General features: G+C 46.7%; 1 protein-coding gene across 23 annotated transcripts in view; it reads right to left on the bottom strand.

Annotated features, from left to right (window-relative positions):
- OTOF (otoferlin) overlaps positions 1–26,578 on the bottom strand; it is a 516,469-nt gene that overhangs the window by 327,769 nt on the left and 162,122 nt on the right. For all 23 annotated transcript variants that reach the window (XM_063914989.1, XM_063914999.1, XM_063914996.1 and 20 more), the window contains exons 3-4: positions 6,835–6,923; positions 3,613–3,712 (exon numbers count right to left, since the gene is read on the bottom strand). In XM_063914989.1, coding sequence (XP_063771059.1) covers positions 3,613–3,712; positions 6,835–6,923 — 189 coding nt within the window. The remainder of the gene's footprint in view (positions 1–3,612; positions 3,713–6,834; positions 6,924–26,578) is intronic.

Genomic DNA, 26,578 nt, shown 5'->3' on the forward strand with positions numbered 1-26,578 from the left:
GTACTCATTAGTATACCTTCCACATTGAAGTGTACTCATTAGTATACCTTCCACATTGGAGTGTACTTATTAGTAAACCTTCCACATTGGAGTGTACTCATTAGTATACCTTCCACATTGGAGTGTACTCATTAGTATACCTTCTACATTGGAGTGTACTCATTAGTATACCTTCCACATTGGAGTGTGCTTATTGGTATACCTTCCACATTGGAGTATACTCATTGGTATACCTTCCACATTGGAGTGTATTCATTAGTATATCTTCTACATTGGAGTGTACTCATTAGTATACCTTCCACATTGGAGTATACTCATTAGTATACCTTCCACATTGGAGTGTACTCTTTAGTATACCTTCTACATTGGAGTGTACTAATTACTATACCTTCCACATTGGAGTATACTTATTAGTATACCTTCCACATTGGAGTGTACTCATTAGTATACCTTCTACATTGGAGTGTACTCATTAGTATACCTTCCACATTGGAGTGTACTCATTGGTATACCTTCCACATTGGAGTGTACTCATTGGTATATCTTCCACATTTGAGTGTACTCATTGGTATACCTTCCACATTGGAGTGTAATCATTGGTATACCTTCCACATTGGAGTGTACTCATTGCTATACCTTCCACAATGGAGTGTACTCAGTGGTATATCTTCACATTGGAGTGTACTCAGTAGTATATCTTCCACATTGGAGTGTACTCATTAGTATACCTTCCACATTGGAGTATACTCATTAGTATACCTTCCACATTGGAGTGTACTCATTAGTATACCTTCTACATTGGAGTGTACTCATTAGTATACCTTCCACATTGGAGTGTACTCATTGGTATACCTTCCACATTGGAGTGTACTCATTGGTATACCTTCAACATTGGAGTGTACTCATTAGTATACCTTCCACATTGGAGTGTACTCATTGGTATACCTTCCACATTGGAGTGAACTCATTGGTATATCTTCCACATTGGAGTGTACTCATTGGTATACCTTCCACATTGGAGTGTACTCATTGGTATACCTTCCACATTGGAGTGTACTCAGTGGTATACCTTCCACATTGGAGTGTACTCAGTGGTATATCTTCCACATTGGAGTGTACTCATTGGTATATCTTCCACATTGGAGTGTACTCATTAGTATACCTTCCACATTGAAGTGTACTCATTGGTATACCTTCCACATTGGAGTGTACTCATTGGTATATCTTCCACATTGGAGTGTACTCAGTAGTATATCTTCCACATTGGAGTGTACTCAGTAGTATATCTTCCACATTGGAGTGTACTCATTGGTATATCTTCCACATTGGAGTGTACTCATTGGTATACCTTCCACATTGGAGTGTACTCATTGGTATATCTTCAACATTGGAGTGTACTCAGTAGTATATCTTCCACATTGGAGTGTACTCATTGGTATATCTTCCACATTGGAGTGTACTCATTGGTATACCTTCCACATTGGAGTGTACTCATTGGTATATCTTCCACATTGGAGTGTACTCAGTAGTATATCTTCCACATTGGAGTGTACTCATTGGTATACCTTCCACATTGGAGTGTACTCATTGGTATATCTTCCACATTGGAGTGTACTCATTGGTATACCTTCCACATTGGAGTGTACTCATTGGTATACCTTCCACATTGCAGTGTACTCATTAGTATACCTTCCACATTGGAGTGTACTCATTGGTATATCTTCCACATTGGAGTGTACTCATTGGTATACCTTCCACATTGGAGTGTACTCATTAGTATATCTTCCACATTGGAGTGTACTCATTGGTATATCTTCCACATTGGAGTGTACTCATTGGTATATCTTCCACATTGGAGTGTACTCAGTGGTATATCTTCCACATTGGAGTGTACTCATTGGTATATCTTCCACGTTGGAGTGTACTCATTGGTATATCTTCCACATTGGAGTGTACTCATTGGTATATCTTCCACATTGGAGTGTACTCATTAGTATATCTTCCACATTAGAGTGTACTCAGTAGTATACCTTCCACATTGGAGTGTACTCATTGGTATATCTTCCACATTGGAGTGTACTCAGTATTATATCTTCCACATTGGAGTGTACTCAGTATTATATCTTCCACATTGGAGTGTACTCAGTAGTATATCTTCCACATTGGAGTGTACTCAGTAGTATATATTCCACATTGGAGTGTACTCATTGGTATATCTTCCACATTGGAGTGTACTCACTAGTATATATTCCACATTGGAGTGTACTCAGTATTATATCTTCCACATTGGAGTGTACTCAGTAGTATATCTTCCACATTGGAGTGTACTCAGTATTATATCTTCCACATTGGAGTGTACTCATTGGTATATCTTCCACATTGGAGTGTACTCAGTAGTATATCTTCCACATTGGAGTGTACTCAGTAGTATATCTTCCACATTGGAGTGTACTCAGTAGTATATATTCCACATTGGAGTGTACTCAGTAGTATATATTCCACATTGGAGTGTACTCAGTAGTATATCTTCCACATTGGAGTGTACTCATTGGTATATCTTCCACATTGGAGTGTACTCAGTAGTATATATTCCACATTGGAGTGTACTCAGTAGTATATCTTCCACATTGGAGTGTACTCAGTAGTATATCTTCCACATTGGAGTGTACTCAGTAGTATATATTCCACATTAGACTCCGCATTAATTTACCTCCCAGAGCATTTGTACGTTCTCCCTCTGGATAATTACCACTTGTTCCCGTGGTGAAGAGGTCTGAGAGCTTCTCTTATTTTATATCTGTCTTCCGACATCTACATCATTACTCATTATTTTAAAATTGTAATTGTGTTTTAGAAAATTGTATCAACTTGAAATAGAAAGTCTGAGCTCAAACTTCTGCTGAAGAGAAGAGACCATTTATACAGATAGTATTATACTCAGAAGGAACAGAACAATCAGGCTTTGTGTTATTCAAATTATTTTTTAGAGAACTTTAAAATGTAATTTAGCTCAACTTTTCCACATTAGCAATTGTTAAGAAGATTGTATTGTAGGAATGGTATATACAGCAACACAGTCTCCTTCACACCTCTGGATAATACTTTACACTTGTCATCGGAACAATGTCGCAGGAACTGTAAAGACTCCTTACGGTGGTAAACTTCATTACTGCAACAAATGTGACCATGTGAAATGTTCAACTTTAACTACTCCAATGTACACTCTTTATACAGCTCCTGGGTCTCTGGTTATCTTCTGCGAGTTGGCATAGGCTACATACTCTGTGTACGGCCGTCACCATACGATTTGGTACCTTAATGGCTTCATAAGATTTAAAACATCTATTGGAGCTACTCACTTCAAACTGACACTATCAGGCTTGTGGTGTGGACGAAGGGTCCTTTCTACTGATATATAGAAAAGAACTTGGCTGCTGACCCTGTGCGTTGATCGGTGACCCCCTGCTTTAGCCTGGGTAACTTCTAATATCCTTATATTTCACAGTAGGGATCTCATTATCTCACACATATTGAAAGCACAGTACTGTGATATCCTACAGAGTAAAATGCCTTTTTTTCAGTGGGCATATAGGCATGGTGCCAGGTACCTACTCGTATTGCAGAATTATTGTCATCGATGAGCGTGTCCGTAACTTCCAGCTGAGCCTCCTCCACCACTTTCTGTAGAACCATTCGAAATGTCCCAATAAGTCTGTAAAAGAAAAAGAAAAATGTGTGAATGGATATGGCAGTAGAACTCTAGATAACACTACAGAACCGTGTCTTGGGCCCTGAGGGACGGGCCTGCACATAGACCAGCTACACAGCGCAACACAACATATATCAATTGTGTTCATTAAAGCCAAACATTCCCACTGGTGGGTTCTACTGTTATTATTGTTTAACTGGTTTTATGTGTGCTATAGTTGCTGTCTCTGAGGTATACATACAGTAACCAGCCAATGAGATACTCTGTGATTTGCAGACAAGCTCTGTGGGATGTGGCATCTTCTCTGGTTGTATGAAATCTCTGTTCTACCACTTGGGAATTCTTCTGCTATGAGAACTGTTAATAATTGAGGGAAAAGTGCCACCTCAGGTGTTCTCCTCCCGGCGATACAATATTTATCTGGTGTCTACGCTGCATTTTCCTTTCAGGTCATTCATAATTCACAGCTCACTTCCCAGTCTTTCCCACAAGCTTTCCTCTATCAGAGGGAGGGGAGGAGGCTGAGAGCTCCGGAAACTACAGGGGTAAAGCCTAAGGGCCAGATTTATCACCAGGCTTGATCCAGAGATGGACGGAAACGCCTTCGTAGCTAAGATTCAGTACGTAGCAGCTGTGTGAAAATATGCAAATGACGCAGCTACCACGATTTGTATTGATCGTCCCACTAGAGTCGTCTGATATCCGGCGCTTATGTACAAAAACGCGGACGCACATCGGTTGATAACCAAGCTTCTGAGTGACCCTACCGTCAAGCAGCATGGCCGTCGGAAGTAAGACACCGGAGTCATTTTAACTGTGGGGGTGATTCCGACCTGATCGCTAGCAGGCTACTTTTAGTACTGCTGCGATCAGATAGTCACCGCCTACAGGGGAGGGGGGATTCGCTGTGCAGGGCTGCGAACCGCTGTGCAGAGAGCTGCACAAACGTTTCTGCAAAGCTCAGGACTTACTCCGCTGCGATGAACCAGAACGAAGCTGACGTCAGGATCCCTCCCTGGAAACGGCCGGACACGCCTTAGTTCAGACAGACACGCCTTCAAAACGGTGAGTAGACACCCCCGGCCGGCCTCTTACTGTCAATCTTCTAGCGTTCGCAGCGTTCATTTTGGCGCTGCCCGGCAACGGCCGTTGCCGGGCAGCGACGTGCCTGTGCATTGCCGCCCACGCGCATGCGCAGTTCTGACCAGTTTGCACGGTTGCGAAAAATTGCAGCGTGCGAATGGGTCGGAATGACCCCCTGTGTACGGTATCGGAGCTGGAAGATGCGACGCACCAATGTACGAATCGCGACATGCCTGCGATTGAGTGTCCAACACGACGATACCGCCACTGTCACTCACTTTGCGAATAAATCCTCGCCATTGCGACCATCTCTGAATCTGGCACACAATTTGCATTATTTTAATATTTTTGCCCCTACATTCACAATATAAATGTTGATTTTCATGAGAATTTAGCCGTATACTCTTACCGAGAGGTAGTGGATTGCTTTATAGTGGCCCATATGGGTTACTAGAGGCTGACGCCATCTTCAGATGGCGTTAGAAGTGGGGATCAAGCTCCAGAATGTATTCCGGAGCTTGGTAAATACCACTAAATAGCAGTCCCCACAGAAACTTACAGCATCCCCATAGGAATCTGGGATATCTGCTGCATAAATCCTGGGGATCCTTAATATTTGCAGGTACCCCCTGAAAACAGCTATTTTCCCGGAATTTCTCTCAAATTTTCTTTCACAATCATTTCCCCAATTCTAATTACAGCATTATGAATCTGCTGTTCAGTGCAACTTTGCAAGATGGATTATAAGATAAGACTTATTAATATTAATACAATATAAATATATTGGACCTTTGAGCTAGGGTGGTGCCTCCGATTCCGCTCTGGGACGTCACAACCTCCTTGCTTTTATTGGGGAAATGAGCCTCTTCCATGCATAAACCGGGTCGATGCAATCGGAGGCATGTGAGGCTTCACCTCAAATTTTGAAACACTTTAGAATGACGTCAGAGATGTGTCAGTAAATATTTTGGAGAAGCCTGTACATTTTTCTGTGGCTTAAGTCAACATTCGTGCCTCGTGCCTCAGCGATGCCACTTCCTTGTGAATTGATTGGCTGTATTCTTATAAACAATAGACTGGGCACAGTGTTGGACTGAGGCATGTAGGGCCCGCAGGGGAAATGCAGTGGTAGGGGCCCATGCTTAAAGGCTTAGCTAACCATTAGGAGGCGGAGGGGCCTCGGGCAGTAGAGCCCACCAGAGGTTTCCCCTGTACCCATGATGGCCAGTCCGCCGCTTATTGAGCATACAAAATGGCAGCCTCCTGAGTGTGTTGGTGACAGGTGTGTCGGTGACAGGTGCGCTTCCATTAGATGCTGGCTGGGCTCCCGCTCAGTACAAGAGATCTAATTCTCTCCTAATTAGCTGCGCGGTGACTGATGAGGGAACATTACTCAGCTGTCAGGTGACGCAGGAGAACGTCTCGCTCTTATCTCCATCATTTAATAATTCATCTCCCTTCTGTGTGACTTGGTCAATATCAGGTATCTTTTATTTCCCTGCCGACTGCGTGTCTATTATTCATCACAGCCGGCCTCCATTGTCACGCCGGCCTTTGTCTGATCAGACTGCTTCATCAAAGCCCATTATTAATTAGAGCACAAGGGAGACGACTGTCCAGGGCCCCAGGCTGTCACTTACTGTACTTACTCCATAGTAATCCTCTGGCTTCACTTGTATTAATTCAGACCTGATTGCAGCAGCAAATTTGTTAGCAGTTGGGCAAAACCATGTGCACTGCAGGTGGGGCAGATATAACATGTGCAGAGAGAGTTAGATTTGGGTGGGTTATTTTGTTTCTGTGCAGGGTAAATACTGGCTGCTTTATTTTTACACTACAATTTAGATTTCAGTTTGAATACACCCCACCCAAATCTAACTCTCTCTGCACATGTTACATCTGCCCCACCTGCAGTGCACATGGTTTTGCCCAACTGCTAACAAATTTGCTGCTGCGATCAGGTCTGAATTAGGCGTGACGCTGATGTTTGTAACAATACTCTCGGACACACACCGTGCCGTATGCACAGACTGGAGACTGACCTGTTAGTGAAGACTTTGCTGTAGTTAAACACCTGTATTTCCAGCATCTCGTTCCCATCTATGTTACTGGCGATCGGCCATCGGAAAGTCTGAAAGACGAGAGAAGAGCGGTCAGCGAAGGGTGTAAATCCGGCATTTCACCAAAAGAGCAATATTTATTACATTTCCTTTATTAAGTTATTTATATAGCGCCAGCATATACCACTGCGCTTCACAACTGGGAACACAACAGTAATTAAGGTGGCTAGGTAATACCAGACAGACACAGAGGTAAGTGGGCTCATTCTCTTATCTAAAGTCAGTAAGGCTGAAGAGACGCGCCTATCTGCCTGCCAGGCCATTTAGGTTGCACCGCGTCTTTCCGATTCTCGTAAATGCTAGTAAAAATGCTCTTTGCGGAAATAATAAAACAATTCGCTAATAGTGTTGGGGAGCCAAAAGTGCAACTAGAAATTGTAAAATGCGTCGCACTGAAAGTGTCAGGACAGACCCTGATCGCCAGGACCTCCGGGGACTCGGCAGAATCATATCCTCCGATGGGAGAGAAAAGGGCTCAGCACATAGGGCTTAATTCAGACCTGATCGCAGCATTACATTTGTTAGCAGCTGGGCAAAACAATGTGCACTGCAGGTGGGCCAGATGTAACATGTGCAGAGAGAGTTAGAGTTGGGTGTAGTGTGTCCAAACAGAAATCTAAATTGCAGTGTAAAAATAAAGCAGATAGTATTTACCCTGCACAGAAACAATAAAACCCACCCAAATCTAACTCTCTCTGCACATGTTACATCTGCCCCACCTGCAGTGCACAGGTTTTTGACCAACTGCTAACAAATTTGCTGCTGCGATCAACTCTGAATTACCCCCATAGCCACTAAGACATCTTAGTCCAGGAGCGTTGCATGAGTCTGGCCACCGAGGTGTGGGTTTTCCGGCCGATCTCGGATGTTTTTGCGTGATGTCACAACACAACGGTTGTGCTGCATTTTCGTACTGGCGTAGGTGGGCCGCTGCTAGAGACCAAAAACTCTTCTGTAGTTTAGCTTTGCATGAAGTCAAGCGCAACGCGCAAATCTACAACTTAACGGGGCTCAATGTGCGCTTATTATACGTTCCCCAGAAGTTTAGAAATGTTTAATAATCGCTCAGGAATTTTTTTTGCTCTTTAAAAAATAAACAATAAACAGAAAAAAAAACAAAGATTTGAGTGTATTAAGAATGTTAATAATATAAAGCTACAGGGACTGCCAGAGAGGCAGCGTCTGTAGTCATTATCCATTCTCATCGATTTTCACAGGGGAAGATATCAAACCACTGATAATAGCTACAGAAAGGAACGTTCTTAGGAGAAAACAAATGAAAGCAGTATAAATGCTCCTTGCAGCACTTGTGGTCATTTATCATAATGTCATGTGTTCTCTTTATGTTTTACTAAGAGCTGTGAGATATAGGTACAGTACATCCCCTATGTATATTGTATATGCAGAATTAATGTGATGTACTGCACATACAGTAGGTTACCGCTGATTGTGGCAACAGTTTATATTGCAGGAAACTTTAGGTTTAATGGTCCTTTCAAATGTAAGGCGTGGGAACATTAATCCCAGACACTGACGAGGGTCACTAAGTGACTCTGACTGTGGAATGAATGACCGCCTGCCATTGCATAGTAGGACTGTGCCGTTGCAGAGTGTTGCGATGCTCTCTGCTGCATTCACAGGGCTGTTTATCACACTTTTATTTGATTACTTGGAACGCTTGTCAGTGATTTGTCTGCTCAGCTATGTTTGCCCAGCGACGTTGTTGTCCCTGTAAAGCACACAGCAGATTTATTATTTCTCACAATAAGATGATGGGCTCCTCTTATGCTCAGCTGGTTTCAGCAGCAAGACATTTATTGTAGTGCGACGCATTTCAGATAAATGTTTCGCACCAAAGTTTACTGATTCCAAAATAATAATAATAATAAAAAAACCTCAGCTCTGACTTTATACTTCCTAGGACTATTTACATTGATGAAAAAAAAATAAAAACACTTCAATGGGACTGGTTTGGTGGAGAAACGCGTCTGCAGCCCACTACCCATACACAGTGCTCTGCGTAAAAATTAAATGTAAATAAGTCAGTATGCCGCAGTCCACGGATTTTTCACCCACCCACAGACATCAGGGATCAAGAAGACCCATCGCTCTTTGTAGTGTGCGCTTTGCAGGGCTGCTGATGGCCTTGTTACACAGTCCGAGCTGACTAGCACTGGGACTGTCTGAGGATTTGGGTAGGGGGCATGTTATACACTAGCTCTGGGACTGTCTGAGGATTTGGGTAGGGGGGCATGTTATACATTAGCCCGGGCTGACTAGCACTGGGACTGTCTGAGGATTTGGGTAGGGGGCATGTTATACACTAGCCTGGGCTGACTAGCACTGGGACTGTCTGAGGATTTGGGTAGGGGGGCATGTTATACACTAGCCTGGGCTGACTATCACTGGGACTGAGTATTTGGGTAGGGGGCATGTTATACACTAGCCTAGGCTGACTAGCACTGGGACTGTCTGAGGATTTGGGTAGGGGGGCATGTTATACACTATCCTGGGCTGACTAGCACTGGGACTGTCTGAGGATTTGGGTAGGGGGCATGTTGTACACTAGCCTGGGCTGACTATCACTGGGACTGTCTGAGGATTTGGGTAGGGGGCATGTTATACACTAGCCTGGGCTGACTAGCACTGGGACTGTCTGAGGATTTGGGTAGCGGGACATGTTATACACTAGCCTGGGCTGACTATCACTGGGACTGTCTGAGGATTTGGGTAGGGGGACATGTTATACACTAGCCCGGGCTGACTATCACTGGGACTGAGTATTTGGGTAGGGGGCATGTTATACACTAGCCCGGGCTGACTAGCACTGGGACTGTCTGAGGATTTGGGTAGGGGGCATGTTATACACTAGCCTGGGCTGACTATCACTGGGACTGTCTGAGGATTTGGGTAGGGGGCATGTTGTACACTAGCCTGGGCTGACTAGCACTGGGACTGTCTGAGGATTTGGGTAGGGGGGGACATGTTATACACTAGCCCGGGCTGACTATCACTGGGACTGTCTGAGGATTTGGGTAGGGGGCATGTTATACACTAGCCTGGGCTGACTATCACTGGGACTGTCTGAGGATTTGGGTAGGGGGGCATGTTATACACTAGCCTGGGCTGACTAGCACTGGGACTGTCTGAGGATTTGGGTAGGGGGCATGTTATACACTAGCCTGGGCTGACTATCACTGGGACTGTCTGAGGATTTGGGTAGGGGGCATGTTATACACTAGCCTGGGCTGACTAGCACTGGGACTGTCTGAGGATTTGGGTAGGGGGCATGTTATACACTAGCCTGGGCTGACTATCACTGGGACTGTCTGAGGATTTGGGTAGGGGACATATTATACACTAGCCCGGGCTGACTAGCACTGGGACTGTCTGAGGATTTGGGTAGGGGGGCATGTTATACACTAGCCTGGGCTGACTAGCTCTGGGACTGTCTGAGGATTTGGGTAGGGGGGGGACATGTTATACACTAGCCTGGGCTGACTATCACTGGGACTGTCTGAGGATTTGGGTAGGGGACATGTTATACACTAGCCTGGGCTGACTGGCACTGGGACTGTCTGAGGATTTGGGTAGGGGGCATGTTATACACTAGCCTGGGCTGACTGGCACTGGGACTGTCTGAGGATTTGGGTAGGGGGCATGTTATACACTAGCCTGGGCTGACTATCACTGGGACTGTCTGAGGATTTGGGTAGGGGGCATGTTATACACTAGCCTGGGCTGACTAGCACTGGGACTGTCTGAGGATTTGGGTAGGGGGACATGTTATACACTAGCCTGGGCTGACTATCACTGGGACTGTCTGAGGATTTGGGTAGGGGGGCATGTTATACACTAGCCCAGGCTGACTATCATTAGGACTGTCTGAGGATTTGGGTAGGGGGGCATGTTATACACTAGTCCAGGCTGACTAGCACTGGGACTGTCTGAGGATTTGGGTAGGGGGGCATGTTATACACTAGCCCGGGCTGACTATCACTGGGACTGAGTATTTGGGTAGGGGGCATGTTATACACTAGCCCGGGCTGACTATCACTGGGACTGTCTGAGGATTTGGGTAGGGGGGCATGTTATACACTAGTCCAGGCTGACTAGCACTGGGACTGAGTATTTGGGTAGGGGGCATGTTATACACTAGCCCGGGCTGACTATCATTGGGACTGTCTGAGGATTTGGGTAGGGGGCATGTTATACACTAGTCCAGGCTGACTATCATTGGGACTGTCTGAGGATTTGGGTAGGGGGGCATGTTATACACTAGTCCAGGCTGACTAGCACTGGGACTGAGTATTTGGGTAGGGGGCATGTTATACACTAGCCCGGGCTGACTATCACTGGGACTGTCTGAGGATTTGCGTAGGGGGGCATGTTATACACTAGGCCGGGCTGACTATCACTGGGACTGTCTGAGGATTTGGGTAGGGGGACATGTTATACACTAGCCCGGGCTGACTATCACTGGGACTGAGTATTTGGGTAGGGGGCATGTTATACACTAGCCCAGGCTGACTATCACTGGGACTGTCTGAGGATTTGGGTAGGGGGGCATGTTATACACTAGTCCAGGCTGACTATCATTGGGACTGTCTGAGGATTTGGGTAGGGGGGCATGTTATACACTAGCCCAGGCTGACTATCATTGGGACTGTCTGAGGATTTGGGTAGGGGGGCATGTTATACACTAGTCCAGGCTGACTAGCACTGGGACTGTCTGAGGATTTGGGTAGGGGGGCATGTTATACACTAGTCCAGGCTGACTATCACTGGGACTGTCTGAGGATTTGGGTAGGGGGGCATGTTATACACTAGCCTGGGCTGACTATCACTGGGACTGTCTGAGGATTTGGGTAGGGGGGCATGTTATACACTAGCCTGGGCTGACTATCACTGGGACTGTCTGAGGATTTGGGTAGGGGGGCATGTTATACACTAGCCCGGGCTGACTATCACTGGGACTGTCTGAGGATTTGGGTAGGGGGCATGTTATACACTAGCCTGGGCTGACTAGCACTGGGACTGTCTGAGGATTTGGGTAGGGGGGGACATGTTATACACTAGCCCGGGCTGACTAGCACTGGGACTGTCTGAGGATTTGGGTAGGGGGCATGTTATACACTAGCCCAGGCTGACTAGCACTGGGACTGTCTGAGGATTTGGGTAGGGGGCATGTTATACACTAGCCCGGGCTGACTAGCACTGGGACTGTCTGAGGATTTGGGTAGGGGGGGACATGTTATACACTAGCCTGGGCTGACTAGCACTGGGACTGTCTGAGGATTTGGGTAGGGGGGGACATGTTATACACTAGCCTGGGCTGACTAGCACTGGGACTGTCTGAGGATTTGGGTAGGGGACATGTTATACACTAGCCTGGGCTGACTAGCACTGGGACTGTCTGAGGATTTGGGTAGGGGGCATGATATACACTAGCCCGGGCTGACTATCACTGGGACTGTCTGAGGATTTGGGTAGGGGGGCATGTTTTCTGCTTTTGCATTCTCTTATTTACTAGTGATGGAGTCAGGACAGGCATGGAGATACTGTATATGGGTGGGAAGCTGGTGCCGATGCGTTTTACAATTGAGAGGAAATCCCGCAGGTGATGGACTCTTGAAATCTAGGTAGAAGGTCCAACTCACCCCCTCTTGTGTAAGGACTTATGGAAACGCGTAGCTACAGTATATGAAATGATGTAGGGTAACAGGCGGCGAGTGCAGTGCATTGTGATGGTGGGGTCTGATGCACGGCTTAATGAAACCACATTGTGCGTCTTTCTGTACATGAAGGAAAAGAAAGAAAGCCATGACAGTGGCAGCATCTGTTTAACCCCCGTCATCCTCGCCAGGACTGAGGTCTGAGGTCATTCCTGTGGCAGTATATACTGGGAACATTCCAGGCTGAGCTACGCATAATAATATTCACATAAGGGGGATAAACACCCCCCCCCCCCTTTTCTCTGGGAACCGGGCAACGCCAAATAATGAGTGTGGAATTGTGCAGCTAATGAAGCCTGGTAGCCAAAGTCACAATATGCCAGCGCATCCCCCACAGGCCTAATTTATATTTCTTCTCAGAGCCGCACGTCGCCGAGAGAAATGTACACAGGAGAGCGAGGCGGGGGCTTATTAGCTGTTCTCTGCCTTTCACCATCGCTTCTCCCATGCAATACACAGGCGGCCGGTATAAGGGGCCGGGGAGACCTTTCCATGTACGCTGTGACAGTATGGCCGCTGTAACATTGTGACGCTGGCCTTGTTCTCGGCACGCGGACGGGAGGGGAGCCTCCGTCTTTCAGCAGCTGCAAATGATCTTCTCCAGGGCTTTGTCATGAGAGAACAATGCTGACTGGATGCAACATGGGGGGGAGTGTATCAAAGCTTGGAGAGAGGTAACGTGGAGAGAGATAAAGTACCAAACAGTCAGCTCCTAACTGTTATTTCAAAAACTCAGCCTGTAACATGACAGGAGCTGACTGGCTGGTACTTTATCTCTCTCCTATCATTGATACATCTCCCCCTAGGTGCCCATACTGTATCTGAGCCAGGGATCTCCAGACAGCCCGCAGCAAGCTAATAATAATTATCACAGTCATGTCTTTTCCATACATAGTGGCGGTGAGTCCATACACTCGTTATCCGGGTGTAATACACCCTGGGGTATATTTACTAAAAGTAGATTTTGAATCGATTTAAAATCGATAAAAATCGATGTTGTATTTCCGGGAATGAATCACACATGTATTAATATTTAAAAATGAATATAAAAAATCAGCAGTTAGATAATAATCTGTGTTTCAGTCCCTGGAACCCAACAGCGGTCAAGATCGCTTTTCATTCATTTGAAATCGATTGAAATCAACCAAAATCCACCTTTAGTAAATATACCCCCCCTGGAAACCACAGCAAACAAGAAGGGGGTTATATACAGTAAACTCCCCGTGGACAGCACCCCACTTTCCCTGTGCCCCCCAAATCCACCAGTCATTGACTACGCAGCAGGAGGAGGGAGAGTGATGGCAACGTGTCTAGGTCTCAGGCAGCTGATTTTACCCCAAGTACTGAATAAGAATGGACGCTGAACAATGAACATCCAGTATACAGAACACGAGAAGTGGTGCTGTGCAACAGGTGTCTCAGGGGTCTGTGCATAGGAATGAGAAGGAACGCTCACAATTCCACCCAGCATAATAATAGAAACTAAGAACTGCACCTACAGTGTGAAAAGAGAAGTGGTACTATGCAGCTGCCTTCATATACAGCATAAAAGGAGATACTGAGAATTGCATACAGCATAGGGAAATACAAGTGGTAGTGTACAGCTGGTATTACATACATACAGACAGTATAAGATTAGATACTGGAAATAACATCATAGGAATAGAGAAGCTGTACTGTGCAGCTGCCATTATATACAGAATTGGAGGAGATACTGGGAATTGCATGCAGCGTAGGGAAAGAGAAGTGGTACTGTGCAGCCGGTAGTACATACAGAATAAGAGGAGATACTGGGATTGCTTGCAGTGCAGGGAAAGAGAAGTGGTACTGTGCAGTGATAGTACATACAGAATAAGAGGAGATACTGGGATTGCTTGCAGTGCAGGGAAAGAGAAGTGGTACTGTGCAGCCGGTAGTACATACAGAATAAGAGGAGATACTGGGAATTGCTTGCAGTGCAGGGAAAGAGAAGTGGCACTGTGCAGTGATAGTACATACAGAATTGGAGGAGATACTAGGAATTGCATGCAGCGTAGGGAAAGAGAAGTGACACTGTGCAGCCGGTAGTACATACAGAATTGGAGGAGATACTGGGAATTGCATGCAGCGTAGGGAAAGAGAAGTGGCACTGTGCAGCCGGTAGTACATACAGAATAAGAGGAGATACTGGGATTGCTTGCAGTGCAGGGAAAGAGAAGTGGTACTGTGCAGCTGGTAGTACATACAGAATTGGAGAAGATACTGGGAATTGCATGCAGCGTAGGGAAAGAGAAGTGACACTGTGCAGCTGGTAGTACATACAGAATAAGAGGAGATACTGGGAATTGCATGCAGCTTAGGGAAAGAGAAGTGGTATTGTGCAGCTGGTAGTACATACAGAGTAGGAGGAGATACTGGGAATTGCTTGCTGTGCAGGGAAATAGAAGTGGCACTGTGCAGCTGTTAGTACATACGGAATAGGAGGAGATACTGGGATTGCTTGCAGTGCAGGGAACGAGAAGTGCTACTGTGCAGCTGGTAGTACATATGGAATAGGAGGAGATACTGGGATTGCTTGCTGTGCAAGGGAAAGAGAAGTGGTACTGTGCAGCTGGTAGTACATACGGAATAGGAGGAGATACTGGGATTGCTTGCTGTGCAAGGGAAAGAGAAGTGGTACTGTGCAGCTGGTATTACATACGGAATAGGAGGAGATACTGGGATTGATTGCTGTGCAAGGGAAAGAGAAGTGGTACTGTGCAGCTGGTATTACATACAGACTAGGAGGAGATACTGGGAATTGCTTGCAGTGCAGGGGAAGAGAAGTGGAACTGTGCAACTGGTAGTACATACAGAGTAGGAGGAGATACTGGGAATTACTTGCAGTGCAGGGAAAGAGAAGTGGTACTGTGCAGTTGGTAGTACATACAGAATAGAAGGAGATACTGGGAATTGCATGCAGCATAGGGAAAGAGAAGTGACACTGTGCAGCTGGTATTACATACAGAATAAGAGGAGGTGCTTGCAGTGCAGGGAAAGAGACGTGTCACTATGCAGCTGGTATTTCATACAGAACAAGATGAGATACTGGGAATTGCTTGCAGTGCAGGGGGAGAGAAGTTGTACTGTGCCTCTGCCATAATGCTGGGAGTTCATCCCTAGTTATGTTACACATTTTGCTAGGACACTGCTGCAGTGGCTGATATGAGACGGGCCTTTCCTGCCTGTACTGACCCACATTCCTCGGCATGCGTGTTGTGTGTCTCCATGCAGCCCATCTGTCACACACTGGCACACCACATCCCCCTAGGCATCAGCAATGTGTGAACATTTATCTCCATATAACTCCTGCACAGTAATGCATGTCATTGATGTCAGCGCTAGCTGGGCCCTATCTGTCCTCTGATCACTGCAAGTCATTAGTCACTATGTGCTGGTCTCTCTGCTCAGGGCACAATGGAAGCTGAGGTCTCACAATGAATCCATCAGAGACTGTGAGAGAAGGAAATATATGTGCCCTGAGCTTCCTATCATAGCTGTAACCATTACTGGTGCGCACCTTCACCAGCCCAGTAATACCAGCACACAACCAACTGCGCATAGCCCGATTCCGTTATCACGCCCTCTCTGAGAATTGCCTATGAGAGATCGCTCACTCACCCGGAGATGTGATCAATTTGCGTATGACTCTGCGTCGCCTCTAACTGTCTACATTTTCTGTTCAGTACACAAGTGCTGGTCTGAGTTATTAACTTGCAGTCTTATAGGTAACGCAGATGTTCTTTACATATTAGTACACGGCAGAATGGTCAGAGTGAATGGAGATATCTGGCATGTTTTGCTGTTTGGTGTCTCTTCATTATCACACATTTCTAAGAGCTGTGTCTATTGTAGTTTGAAGAGGGGCACATAGAAAATACTCCATCACATTTTATGTTTTAAAACATAATGTTAGAAAATCAGTGGAAAGTCAGATAATAATGGTCAGTATAGTAGAACATCTGAATTATGGGCCTAATTCAGACCTGATCGCTCGACGCTCGCTAGGGGTTTTTTTGCACTGCTGTGATCACATAGTCGCCGCCTGTAGGGGAGTGTATTTTAGCTGTGTAAGTGTGCGATCACATGTGCAGCTGAGCGGTACAAAAATGTTTTGGGCAGTTTCTGAGTTGCCCAGAACTTACTCAGCCGCTGCGATCACTTCAGCCTGTCCGAGCCCGGAATTGACGTCAGACACCCGCCCTGCAAATGCTTGGACACGCCTGCATTTTCCCAACCACTCCCAGAAAACAGTCAGTTGCCACCCACAAACGCCTTCTTCCTGTCATTCTCCTTGCGATCGGCTGTGCGAATGGATACTTCGTAAAACCCATCGCACAGCAACGATCCGCTTTGTACCCGTGCGACGCGCCTGCGCATTGCAGTGAATACGCATGCACAGTTCTGACCTGATCGCAGCGCAGCGAAAAATCCTAGTGTGCGATCAGATCTGAATGACCCCCTATGTGTTGTTAGGTGTCCTCAATGGTTCCCAAACTGTGTGCTGGGAACCTGGGGTGCCTCAGAACACTTGCAGGGGTGCCTTGGGTGGGTGTGGTACGTAAGGTCAATGGTATGTAGGTTGACAATATTTAGGTCAACCCCTATTGGTCGACAGTAAGTATGTCGACAGGGATGCTAGGTCGACATGTACTAGGTCGATAGGTCAAAAGGTCGACATGAGATTTTAATGTTTTTTGGGTGTTGTTTTCTCCGTACAGTGACCGGGAACCCCAATTAGTGCACCGCGTCCCCTCGCATGGCTCGCCTCGCTTGCCATGTGCCTCACTCCACTACCGCAGCGCACGGCACAATTGTAGTCCGCGTTGATCGTTAATTATAAAAAAGTTCAAAAAAGGAGAAAAAAATGAAAATCTCATGTCGACCTTTTGACCTGTCGACCCAGAACATGTCGCCCTGAAGAACCTGTCAACCTAGAAACCCTGTCGACCTAGTTACTGTCGACCAATAGTGGTCGACCTAAACTTTGTGGACTTACTTACTGTCGACCTAGAGACCGGTTCCACCTTGGACTGGTGGTCCAGGACCAATCAAAATGATTTCTGGTCAATGTAATTGGTGGCTTCCAATCATAACACATGTGGAGAAACAGAAGCAGACCCTGATCCCTCACCACACAATGGAACCTAAAGATGACATATTAACACAATTTTTGATTTAATATTCATTTCAGAATTTCTCGCTAATAAATTTTTGGGCCTAGGGGCGCCGTGAATAAAATTATGATGCTCTGGGGCGCCGTGATTCCAAAAACTTTGGGAACCGCTGATCTGTAATCTACCCCTTGTTCCAGCTCAGCGGGTGCAATAAGCATGATGGAGGCAAGGAACCAGGAGAACGGCAACATTTTTATTTATTGAAGAATAAAACCCGCTTCCCGGTTTATTTCCCATAAGTGATCCTGTTGCTGCGTTGCGTGAACTATCGCTGCAGATTCTATTTGTAATAATTCACTTAAGAAGCCGGCGCGGCATTGTGTCATCTTCTTGCCGGAGGCCTCCAGTCGGCTAATAAGGGGCCATTCATCATGTTTACTGTGTAGCTCCCTCAGGGCCAGAACTGTGCGATGTGTTCTTCCCACACAACAACATATTAAGTACAAATGCTGCGTAATGTGACTGGAACCAGCAAACGGGGAATTCTACGGCGCCAGATTCATTTAGTTGGCACCGTACGGATTCTTTATCGAGTTTGTAAGTACAAGAAAAACCTGTACAGTATGACCCTGTGTGCTCTGTTCCCCCAGCCTTGGGACTGCGCCACCTGCAGGCCGGTGTGTGGAAATGTCACAGCGGCTGGACACTGAGATCAAACTGGTCATCTCTCACCCTGGCATGTAGAGGAGAGTAATGAATTTCAGGGGGGGTGGTATCCCGTATAGTGTAGCTATCTGCCCGGTGGTAAGGTGGCGCTACGACACAGATGCCCAGAAAGATAGGCAAGTCTCAAGTTCCTCAGTGAAGTGGGCAGATTGGGTGACTTGATGATGTGAGTCATGTCCCCGCCCTCCGCTTTACGGTGCCGGTTATAGTATTATTGTACAGCACGGACAAGGCCACCATGATGCGATTGTGTCATCAACCATAAGGTAGGTATGTATGGTTTTGGCTGACAACCTCTATCTGGAGGTTACTCCACCTAGCCAGAGAGGTGGATATGGAGGAGAGGAACGGCCATTGAGGGGGCACCTGGGGTGCAGTACGCGGACCACTTTTTCTCACCGTTGAGGCCGTTGCGGTGCATGGCCTGATAATGTATGCCCTGTGAGGCAGCTGTGGAGCGCGGCCTGATAGTATATGCTGACCTGCATGCCCCCTCTTTCAGGGCCGTCTTTGCAGCATTGCAGGCCCTGGGCAAAGCAATGCACCCCCCCCCCCCCCACCCCTACACATCCATTAACAGGAACCAATCAAAAAAAGAACATACAGTAACATGCTCCTCCTACAGTCCCGCACCGTCTCCCCATATGCTTCCATACAGTGAATGGCTGGCAGCACTCTGACTGGTGGACAGCTCCAGTCATCCACCAATCACAATGCTGGCAGCCATTCACTGTCTGGCTGCAGACTGGGAGGCAGGAAGAGACCATCGCCCATCCCTGCTCGGAGGCCCCTAGAATTGTGGAGCCCTGGGCAGCTGCCCAGAGTTCCTATACATTGGGATGGCACTACCCCCTTTCTTGCCACCAGTTTTCTCCTATCTTAATTGTTATCTGTTGTCTGTGTTCTTAGTCATTGAATTAAGGTGTTATTGTTATGTGCAGGTGTCATTGTTCTATAAGGGGACAAGGTGGCATCTGTCATCAGTAGCTTATTAAGTGCTGATTAAAGAAATGAAAGAAGTGATATTTTTAAAAACAAAACCAACTTGGTTTTAACTTTTTTTTTTAAAATGCCGCTTGTAATCCAGCAGGAAAATGAGAAACACATTGGGGGTCATTCCGAGTTGATCGCTCGCTAGCTATTTGTTGCAGTGCTGCGATCAGATAGTCGCCGCCCATGGGGGAGTGTATTTTAGCTTTGCAAGTGTGCGATCATATGTGCAGCCGAGCGGTACAAAAAAGTTTTGTGCAGTTTCTGAGTAGCTCTGACCTTACTCAGCCCCTGCGATCACTTCAGCCTGTTCGTGTCCGGAATTGACGTCAGACACCCGCCCTGCAAATACCTGGACACGCCTGCGTTTTTCCAACCACTCCCAGAAAACGGTCAGTTGCCACCCGCAAACGCCTTCTTCCTGTCATTCTCCTTGCGATAGGCTGTGCAAATTGATCCTTTGGGTAAAACCCATCGCACAGCAACAATCCGCTTTGTACTCATGCGACGTGCCTGCGCATTGCGCTGCATGCGCAGTTCTGACCTGATCACAGCGCAGCGAAAAAACCTAGCGTGCGATCAGGTCGGAATGAGGCCCATAGTGAGGGACTTTTGACTCTTGACGCATTTGGGGAAATATTCGATTCAACGCGATCCAGCCGCCAGCAGCTGACTGTGCGCGATTTTCTGCCCAATACAGTAAATGAATTCTGCTGGCATCTCCATAGAACGCTGAAGAGACATTACTTATACCGATATGTATCCCGATTGCTATCCGTAATCCCACAATTGGTCACCCGGAGCGTTTTCTGGGGGTACGTGAAGCACAAAGAAGTTGCAGTCTTTCTGGACCTGATTAATCGGTGCACACAATGTCGATGACGGATACACCGGAGTGACATCACGCAGCCGCCCTGATCACACCCACGCCACGCCCCCATTCGTCTGCCGCCGCCGCCTCCATTTCCCAGACGCTGCTCCTGCAACTCTCCGTCTCCACCTAGGAAACGGAGCATTTGCCGCCCCCGCGAACTCCTCTACTTGAGTGACAGGCCAGAGGAGTTCGCATTTACTGCGGGGCACCTGCAGTAAATGCAGGCGCAGGACTGGCCCTGCGCATACACCCGCATCGTCTTTGTAATTTTTTGCAGTTGGATGGCGTTTTGCGATCCAAACTGAATGAGGACCACTATGCGATATCATATATACAGAGGATTTGATTTATTTGCAAAGAGAGTGACAAGTAGTGATGTGCACCGGACATTTTTCGGGTTTTGTGTTTTGGTTTTGGATTCGGTTCCGCGCCCGTGTTTTGGATTCGGACGCGTTTTGGCAAAACGTCCCTGAAATTTTTTTGTCGGATTCGGGTGTGTTTTGGATTCAGGTGTTTTTTTACAAAAAACCCTCAAAAACAGCTTAAATCATAGAATTTGGGGGTCATTTTGATCCCATAGTATTATTAACCTCAATAACCATAATTTCCACTCATTTCCAGTCTATTCTGAACACCTCACACCTCACAATATTATTTTTAGTCCTAAAATTTGCACCGAGGTCGCTGGATGACTAAGCTAAGCAAACACCTGGCCCATCTAGGAGTGGCACTGCAGTGTCAGACAGGATGGCACTTCAAAAAATAGTCCCCAAACAGCACATGATGCAAAGATAAATTAAAGAAAAAAGAGGTGCAAGATGGAATTGTCCTTGGGCCCTCCCACCCACCCTTATGTTGTATAAACAGGACATGCACACTTTAACGAACCCATCATTTCAGCGACAGGGTCTGCCACACGACTGTGACTGAAATGACTGGTTGGTTTGGGCCCCCACCAAAAAAGAAGCAATCAATCTCTCCTTGCACAAACTGGCTCTACAGAGGCAAGATGTCCACCTCATCATCATCCTCCGATTCCTCACCCCTTTCACTGTGTACATCCCCCTCCTCACAGATTATTAATTCGTCCCCACTGGAATCCACCATCTCAGGTCCCTGTGTACTTTCTGGAGGCAATTGCTGGTGAATGTCTCCACGGAGGAATTGATTATAATTCATTTTGATGAACATCATCTTCTCCACATTTTCTGGAAGTAACCTCGTACGCCGATTGCTGACAAGGTGAGCGGCTGTACTAAACACTCTTTCGGAGTACACACTGGAGGGGGGGCAACTTAGGTAAAATAAAGCCAGTTTCTGCAAGGGCCTCCAAATTGCCTCTTTTTCCTGCCAGTATACGTACTGACTGTCTGACGTGCCTACTTATATGCGGGCACTCATATAATCCTCCACTATTCTTTCAATGGTGACAGAATCATATGCAGTGACAGTAGACGACATGTCAGTAATCGTTGGCAGGTCCTTCAGTCCGGACCAGATGTCAGCAGATCGCTCCAGACTGCCCTGCATCACCGCCAGCAGGTGGACTAGGAATTCTTAGCCTTTTCCTCGCAGCCCCAGTTGCGGGAGAATGTGAAGGAGGAGCTGTTGACGGGTCACGTTCCGCTTGAGTTGACAAGTGTCTCACCAGCAGGTCTTTGAACATCTGCAGACTTGTGTCTGCCGGAAAGAGAGATACAACGTAGGCTTTAAACCTAGGATAGAGCACGGTGGCCAAAATGTAGTGCTCTGATTTCAACAGATTGACCACCCGTGAATCCTGGTTAAGCGAATTAAGGGCTCCATCCACAAGTCCCACATGCCTAGCGGAATCGCTCTGTTTTAGCTCCTCCTTCAATCTCTCCAGCTTCTTCTGCAAAAGCCTGATGAGGGGAATGACCTGACTCAGGCTGGCAGTGTCTGAACTGACTTCACGTGTGGCAAGTTCAAAGGGTTGCAGAACCTTGCACAACGTTAAAATCATTCTCCACTGCGCTTGAGTCAGGTGCATTCCCCCTCCTTTGCCTATATCGTAGGTAGATGTAAAGGCTTGAATGGCCTTTTGCTGCTCCTCCATCCTCTGAAGCATATAGAGGGTTGAATTCCACCTCGTTACCACCTCTTGCTTCAGATGATGGCAGGGCAGGTTCAGGAGTGTTTGCTGGTGCTCCAGTCTTCGGCACGCGGTGGCTGAATGCCGAAAGTGGCCCGCAATTTTTCGGGCCACCGACAGCATCTCTTGCACGCCCCTGTCGTTTTAAAAAAAATTCTGCACCACCAAATTCAATGTATGTGCAAAACATGGGACGTGTTGGAATTTGCCCACATGTAATGCACGCACAATATTGGTGGTGTTGTCCAATGTCACAAATCCCCAGGAGAGTCCAATTGGGGTAAGCCATTCTGCGATGATGTTCCTCGGTTTCCGTAAGAGGTTGTCAGCTGTGTGCCTCTTATGGAAAGCTGTGATACAAAGCGTAGCCTGCCTGGGAAAGAGTTGGCGTTTGCGAGATGCTGCTACTGGTGCCGCCGCTGCTGTTCTTGCTACGGGAGGCAATACATATACCCAGTGGGCTGTCACAGTCATATAGTCCTTAGTCTGCCCTGCTCCACTTGTCCACATGTCCGTGGTTAAGTGGACATTGGGTACAACTGCATTTTTTAGGACACTGTTGACTCTTTTTCTGAGGTCTGTGTACATTCTCGGTATCGCCTGCCTAGAGAAATGGAACCTAGATGGTATTTCGTACCGGGGACACAGTACCTCAAGCAATTCTCTAGTTTCCTGTGAATTAACAGTGGATACCGGAAACACGTTTAACACCGCCCAGGCTGCCAAGGCCTGAGTTATCCGCTTTGCAGCAGGATGACTGCTGTGATATTTCATCTTCCTCGCAAAGGACTGTTGGACAGTCAATTGCTTACTGAAGTAGTACAAGTGGTCTTCCGACTTCCCCTCTGGGATGACGATCGACTCCCAGCAGCAACAACAGCAGCGCCAGCAGCAGTAGGCGTTACACTCAAGGATGCATCGGAGGAATCCCAGGCAGGAGAGGACTCGTCAGACTTGACAATGACATGGCCTGCAGGACTATTGGCTTTCCTGTGTAAGGAGGAAACTGACACTGAGGGAGTTGGTGGTGTGGTTTGCAGGAGCTTGGCTACAAGAGGAAGGGATTTAGTTGGCAGTGGACTGCTTCCGCTGTCACCCAAAGTTTTTGAACTTGTCAATGACTTCTGATGAATGCGCTCCAGGTGACGTATAAGGAAGGATGTTCCGAGGTGGTTAACGTCCTTACCCCTACTTATTACAGCTTGACAAAGGCGACACACGGCTTGACACTTGACACCTGTTGTCCGCATTTCTGTTAAAATAATTCCACACCGAAGAGCTGATTTTATTTGTAATTTGACCAGGCATGTCAATGGCCATTTTCGTCCCACGGACAACAGGTGCCTCCCCGGGTGCCTGACTTAAACAAACCACCTCACCATCAGAATCCTCCTTGTCAATTTCCTCCTCAGCGCCAGCAACACCCATATCCTCATCCTGGTGTACTTCAACAGTGACATCTTCAATTTGACTATCAGGAACTGGACTGCGGGTGCTCCTTCCAGCACTTGCAGGGGGCGTGCAAATGGTGGAAGGTGCCACCTCTTCCCGTCCAGTGTTGGGAAGGTCAGGCATCGCAACCAACACAATTGGACTCTCCTTGGGGATTTGTGATTTAGAAGAACGCACAGTTCTTTGCTGTGCTTTTGCCAGCTTAAGTCTTTTCATTTTTCTAGCGAGAGGATGAGTGCTTCCATCCTCATGTGAAGCTGACCCACTAGTCATGAGGAACATAGGAGAGGGCCTCAGCCATTCCTTGCCACTCCGTGTCGTAAATGGCATATTGGCAAGTTTACGCTTCTCCTCAGACGATTTTAATTTTGATTTTTGAGTCATTTTACTGAACTTTTGTTTTTGGATTTTACATGCTCTCTACTATGACATTGGGCATCAGCCTTGGCAGACGACGTTGATGGCATTTCATCGTCTCGGCCATGACTAGTGGCAGCAGCTTCAGCACGAGGTGGAAGTGGATCTTGATCTTTCCCTATTTTACCCTCCACATTTTTGTTCTCCATTTTTTAATGTGTGGAATTATATGCCAGTAATATATCAATAGCAATGGCCTACTTTACTGTACTGCTCTATATTATATACTGGTGGTCAGCAAAATTATGCACTGTCCTCCTACTATATATATACTGGCAAAACTTAAATGCATCACAGGTATGGATGGATAGTATACTTGACGACACAGAGGTAGGTAGAGCAGTGGACTATTGTACCATACTGCTATATATTATATACTGGTGGTCAACAAAATTATGCACTGTCCTCCTACTATATATATACTGCGCAAAACTTAAATGCACCACAGGTATGGATGGGATAGTATACTTGACGACACAGAGGTAGGTAGAGCAGTGGACTACTGTACCGTACTGCTATATATTATATACTGGTGGTCAGCAAAATTCTGCACTGTCCTCCTACTATATACTACAATGCAGCACAGATATGGAGCGTTTTTCAGGCAGAGAACGTAGATATTTTCACTTCAGCACACTGAGCACAGATATTTGCAGCACACTGAACACAACTGAGAGAACGCTGCACACGTCCTCTCCCTATCATCTCCAATGCACGAGTGAAAATGGCGGCGACGCGCGGCTCCTTATATAGAATACGAATCTCGCGAGAATCCGACAGCGGGATGATGACGTTCGGGCGCGCTCGGGTTAACCGAGCAATGCGGGAGGATCCGAGTCTGCCTCGGACCCGTGTAAAATGGGTGAAGTTCGGGGGGTTGGGATTCCGAGGAACCGAACCCGCTCATCACTAGTGACAAGTGGTCAGCGTTTGGGGGAGGTAACGGGGGAAGGGTGGCCAGAAAAATGCAGGTGAGTTGGGACCATTATCTGGGTGTTTCCCAGTCAGCCCCTGAGAATGCGTTGTCAGCTGGAGAGCCGCCAGCGTTTTAGGAGAGGCGCTCAGTCTTAGAAAGCACGCTCCGATGTTTCCACTTACTGTATGCATGTTAGCAGCAGTAAGTGTTTCTGTGTACAGGGCGGCGAGTGAGCCATTACTATATTTTTGCAAATACCCTGCAAACAAAATGTCAGCTGCACATGTAACTACCTCACTCCCCCTCATCCTGCGCTGGATAGATAGACCTGCATGTAAGTGACAGTGCGTTTGTCGCCATATTCTGCGGTCAGAGGTGGCCAGGTCAGCGTTACCTCGCTGTCTAGCACGGTCCTGTATGCTTTATATTATTATGTACATGTCACCATATAAAGGTTTCCTATTAGCAGTGATGATGCCGCATCTGCTGACATGTATCCCCTAGGAAATTACAGGCCTCCCGCAGGAGCACGTGTGAATAATGTATATTGGGAAAGCCGCGGTTTCCAGCTGACACACTTGTACCACAGCCCAGCGCTCTGCAATAAGGAATGACAATCTGGGCGTGTCAGCAGCGCACTCTATGTGTCATCCACACTAAGCATGGCACAAGTGTCACGGCCGTATATACACACACCAAACATAATGCAGTATTCTCTCTCTGCGTTACTAGAAAACAAGTCACTGCTAGACCTAGATATATTTATACCACCCATGGACACCAAAGGTTAGCCCCATCAGTTCCTGTCTATTACTGCACAAACTGGGGCTTATTTACTAAGATAGCGCAGTGTGCATAAACAGGCTATAGACTAGCCTATAAAGGTCAGTTATGTTTAGAAAAACAACAGCAAATGCCTGAGTAAGTGCAATGTCTATACAGTATATAGCATCATTTTGACATCATAGCCATGATACGCACTGGATGAGTGGCGCTTAGCTATGACATCACAGCCATGTTATACACTGGATGAGTGGCACTTAGTTATGACATCATAGCCATGATATGCACTGGATGAGTGGTGCTTAGCTATGACATCACAGCCATGTTATACACTGGATGAGTGGCGCTTAGTTATGACATCATAGCCATGATATGCGCTGGATGAGTGGCACTTAGTTATGACAGCACAGGCATGTTATGCACTGAATGAGTGGTGCTTATCTATGACATCACAGCCATGTTAGGCACTGGATGAGTGGTGCTTAGCTATGACATAACAGCCATGCTATACACTGGATGAGTGGT

This window comes from Pseudophryne corroboree, chromosome 4, assembly GCF_028390025.1.
Source record: "Pseudophryne corroboree isolate aPseCor3 chromosome 4, aPseCor3.hap2, whole genome shotgun sequence".
NCBI lineage: Eukaryota > Metazoa > Chordata > Amphibia > Anura > Myobatrachidae > Pseudophryne > Pseudophryne corroboree.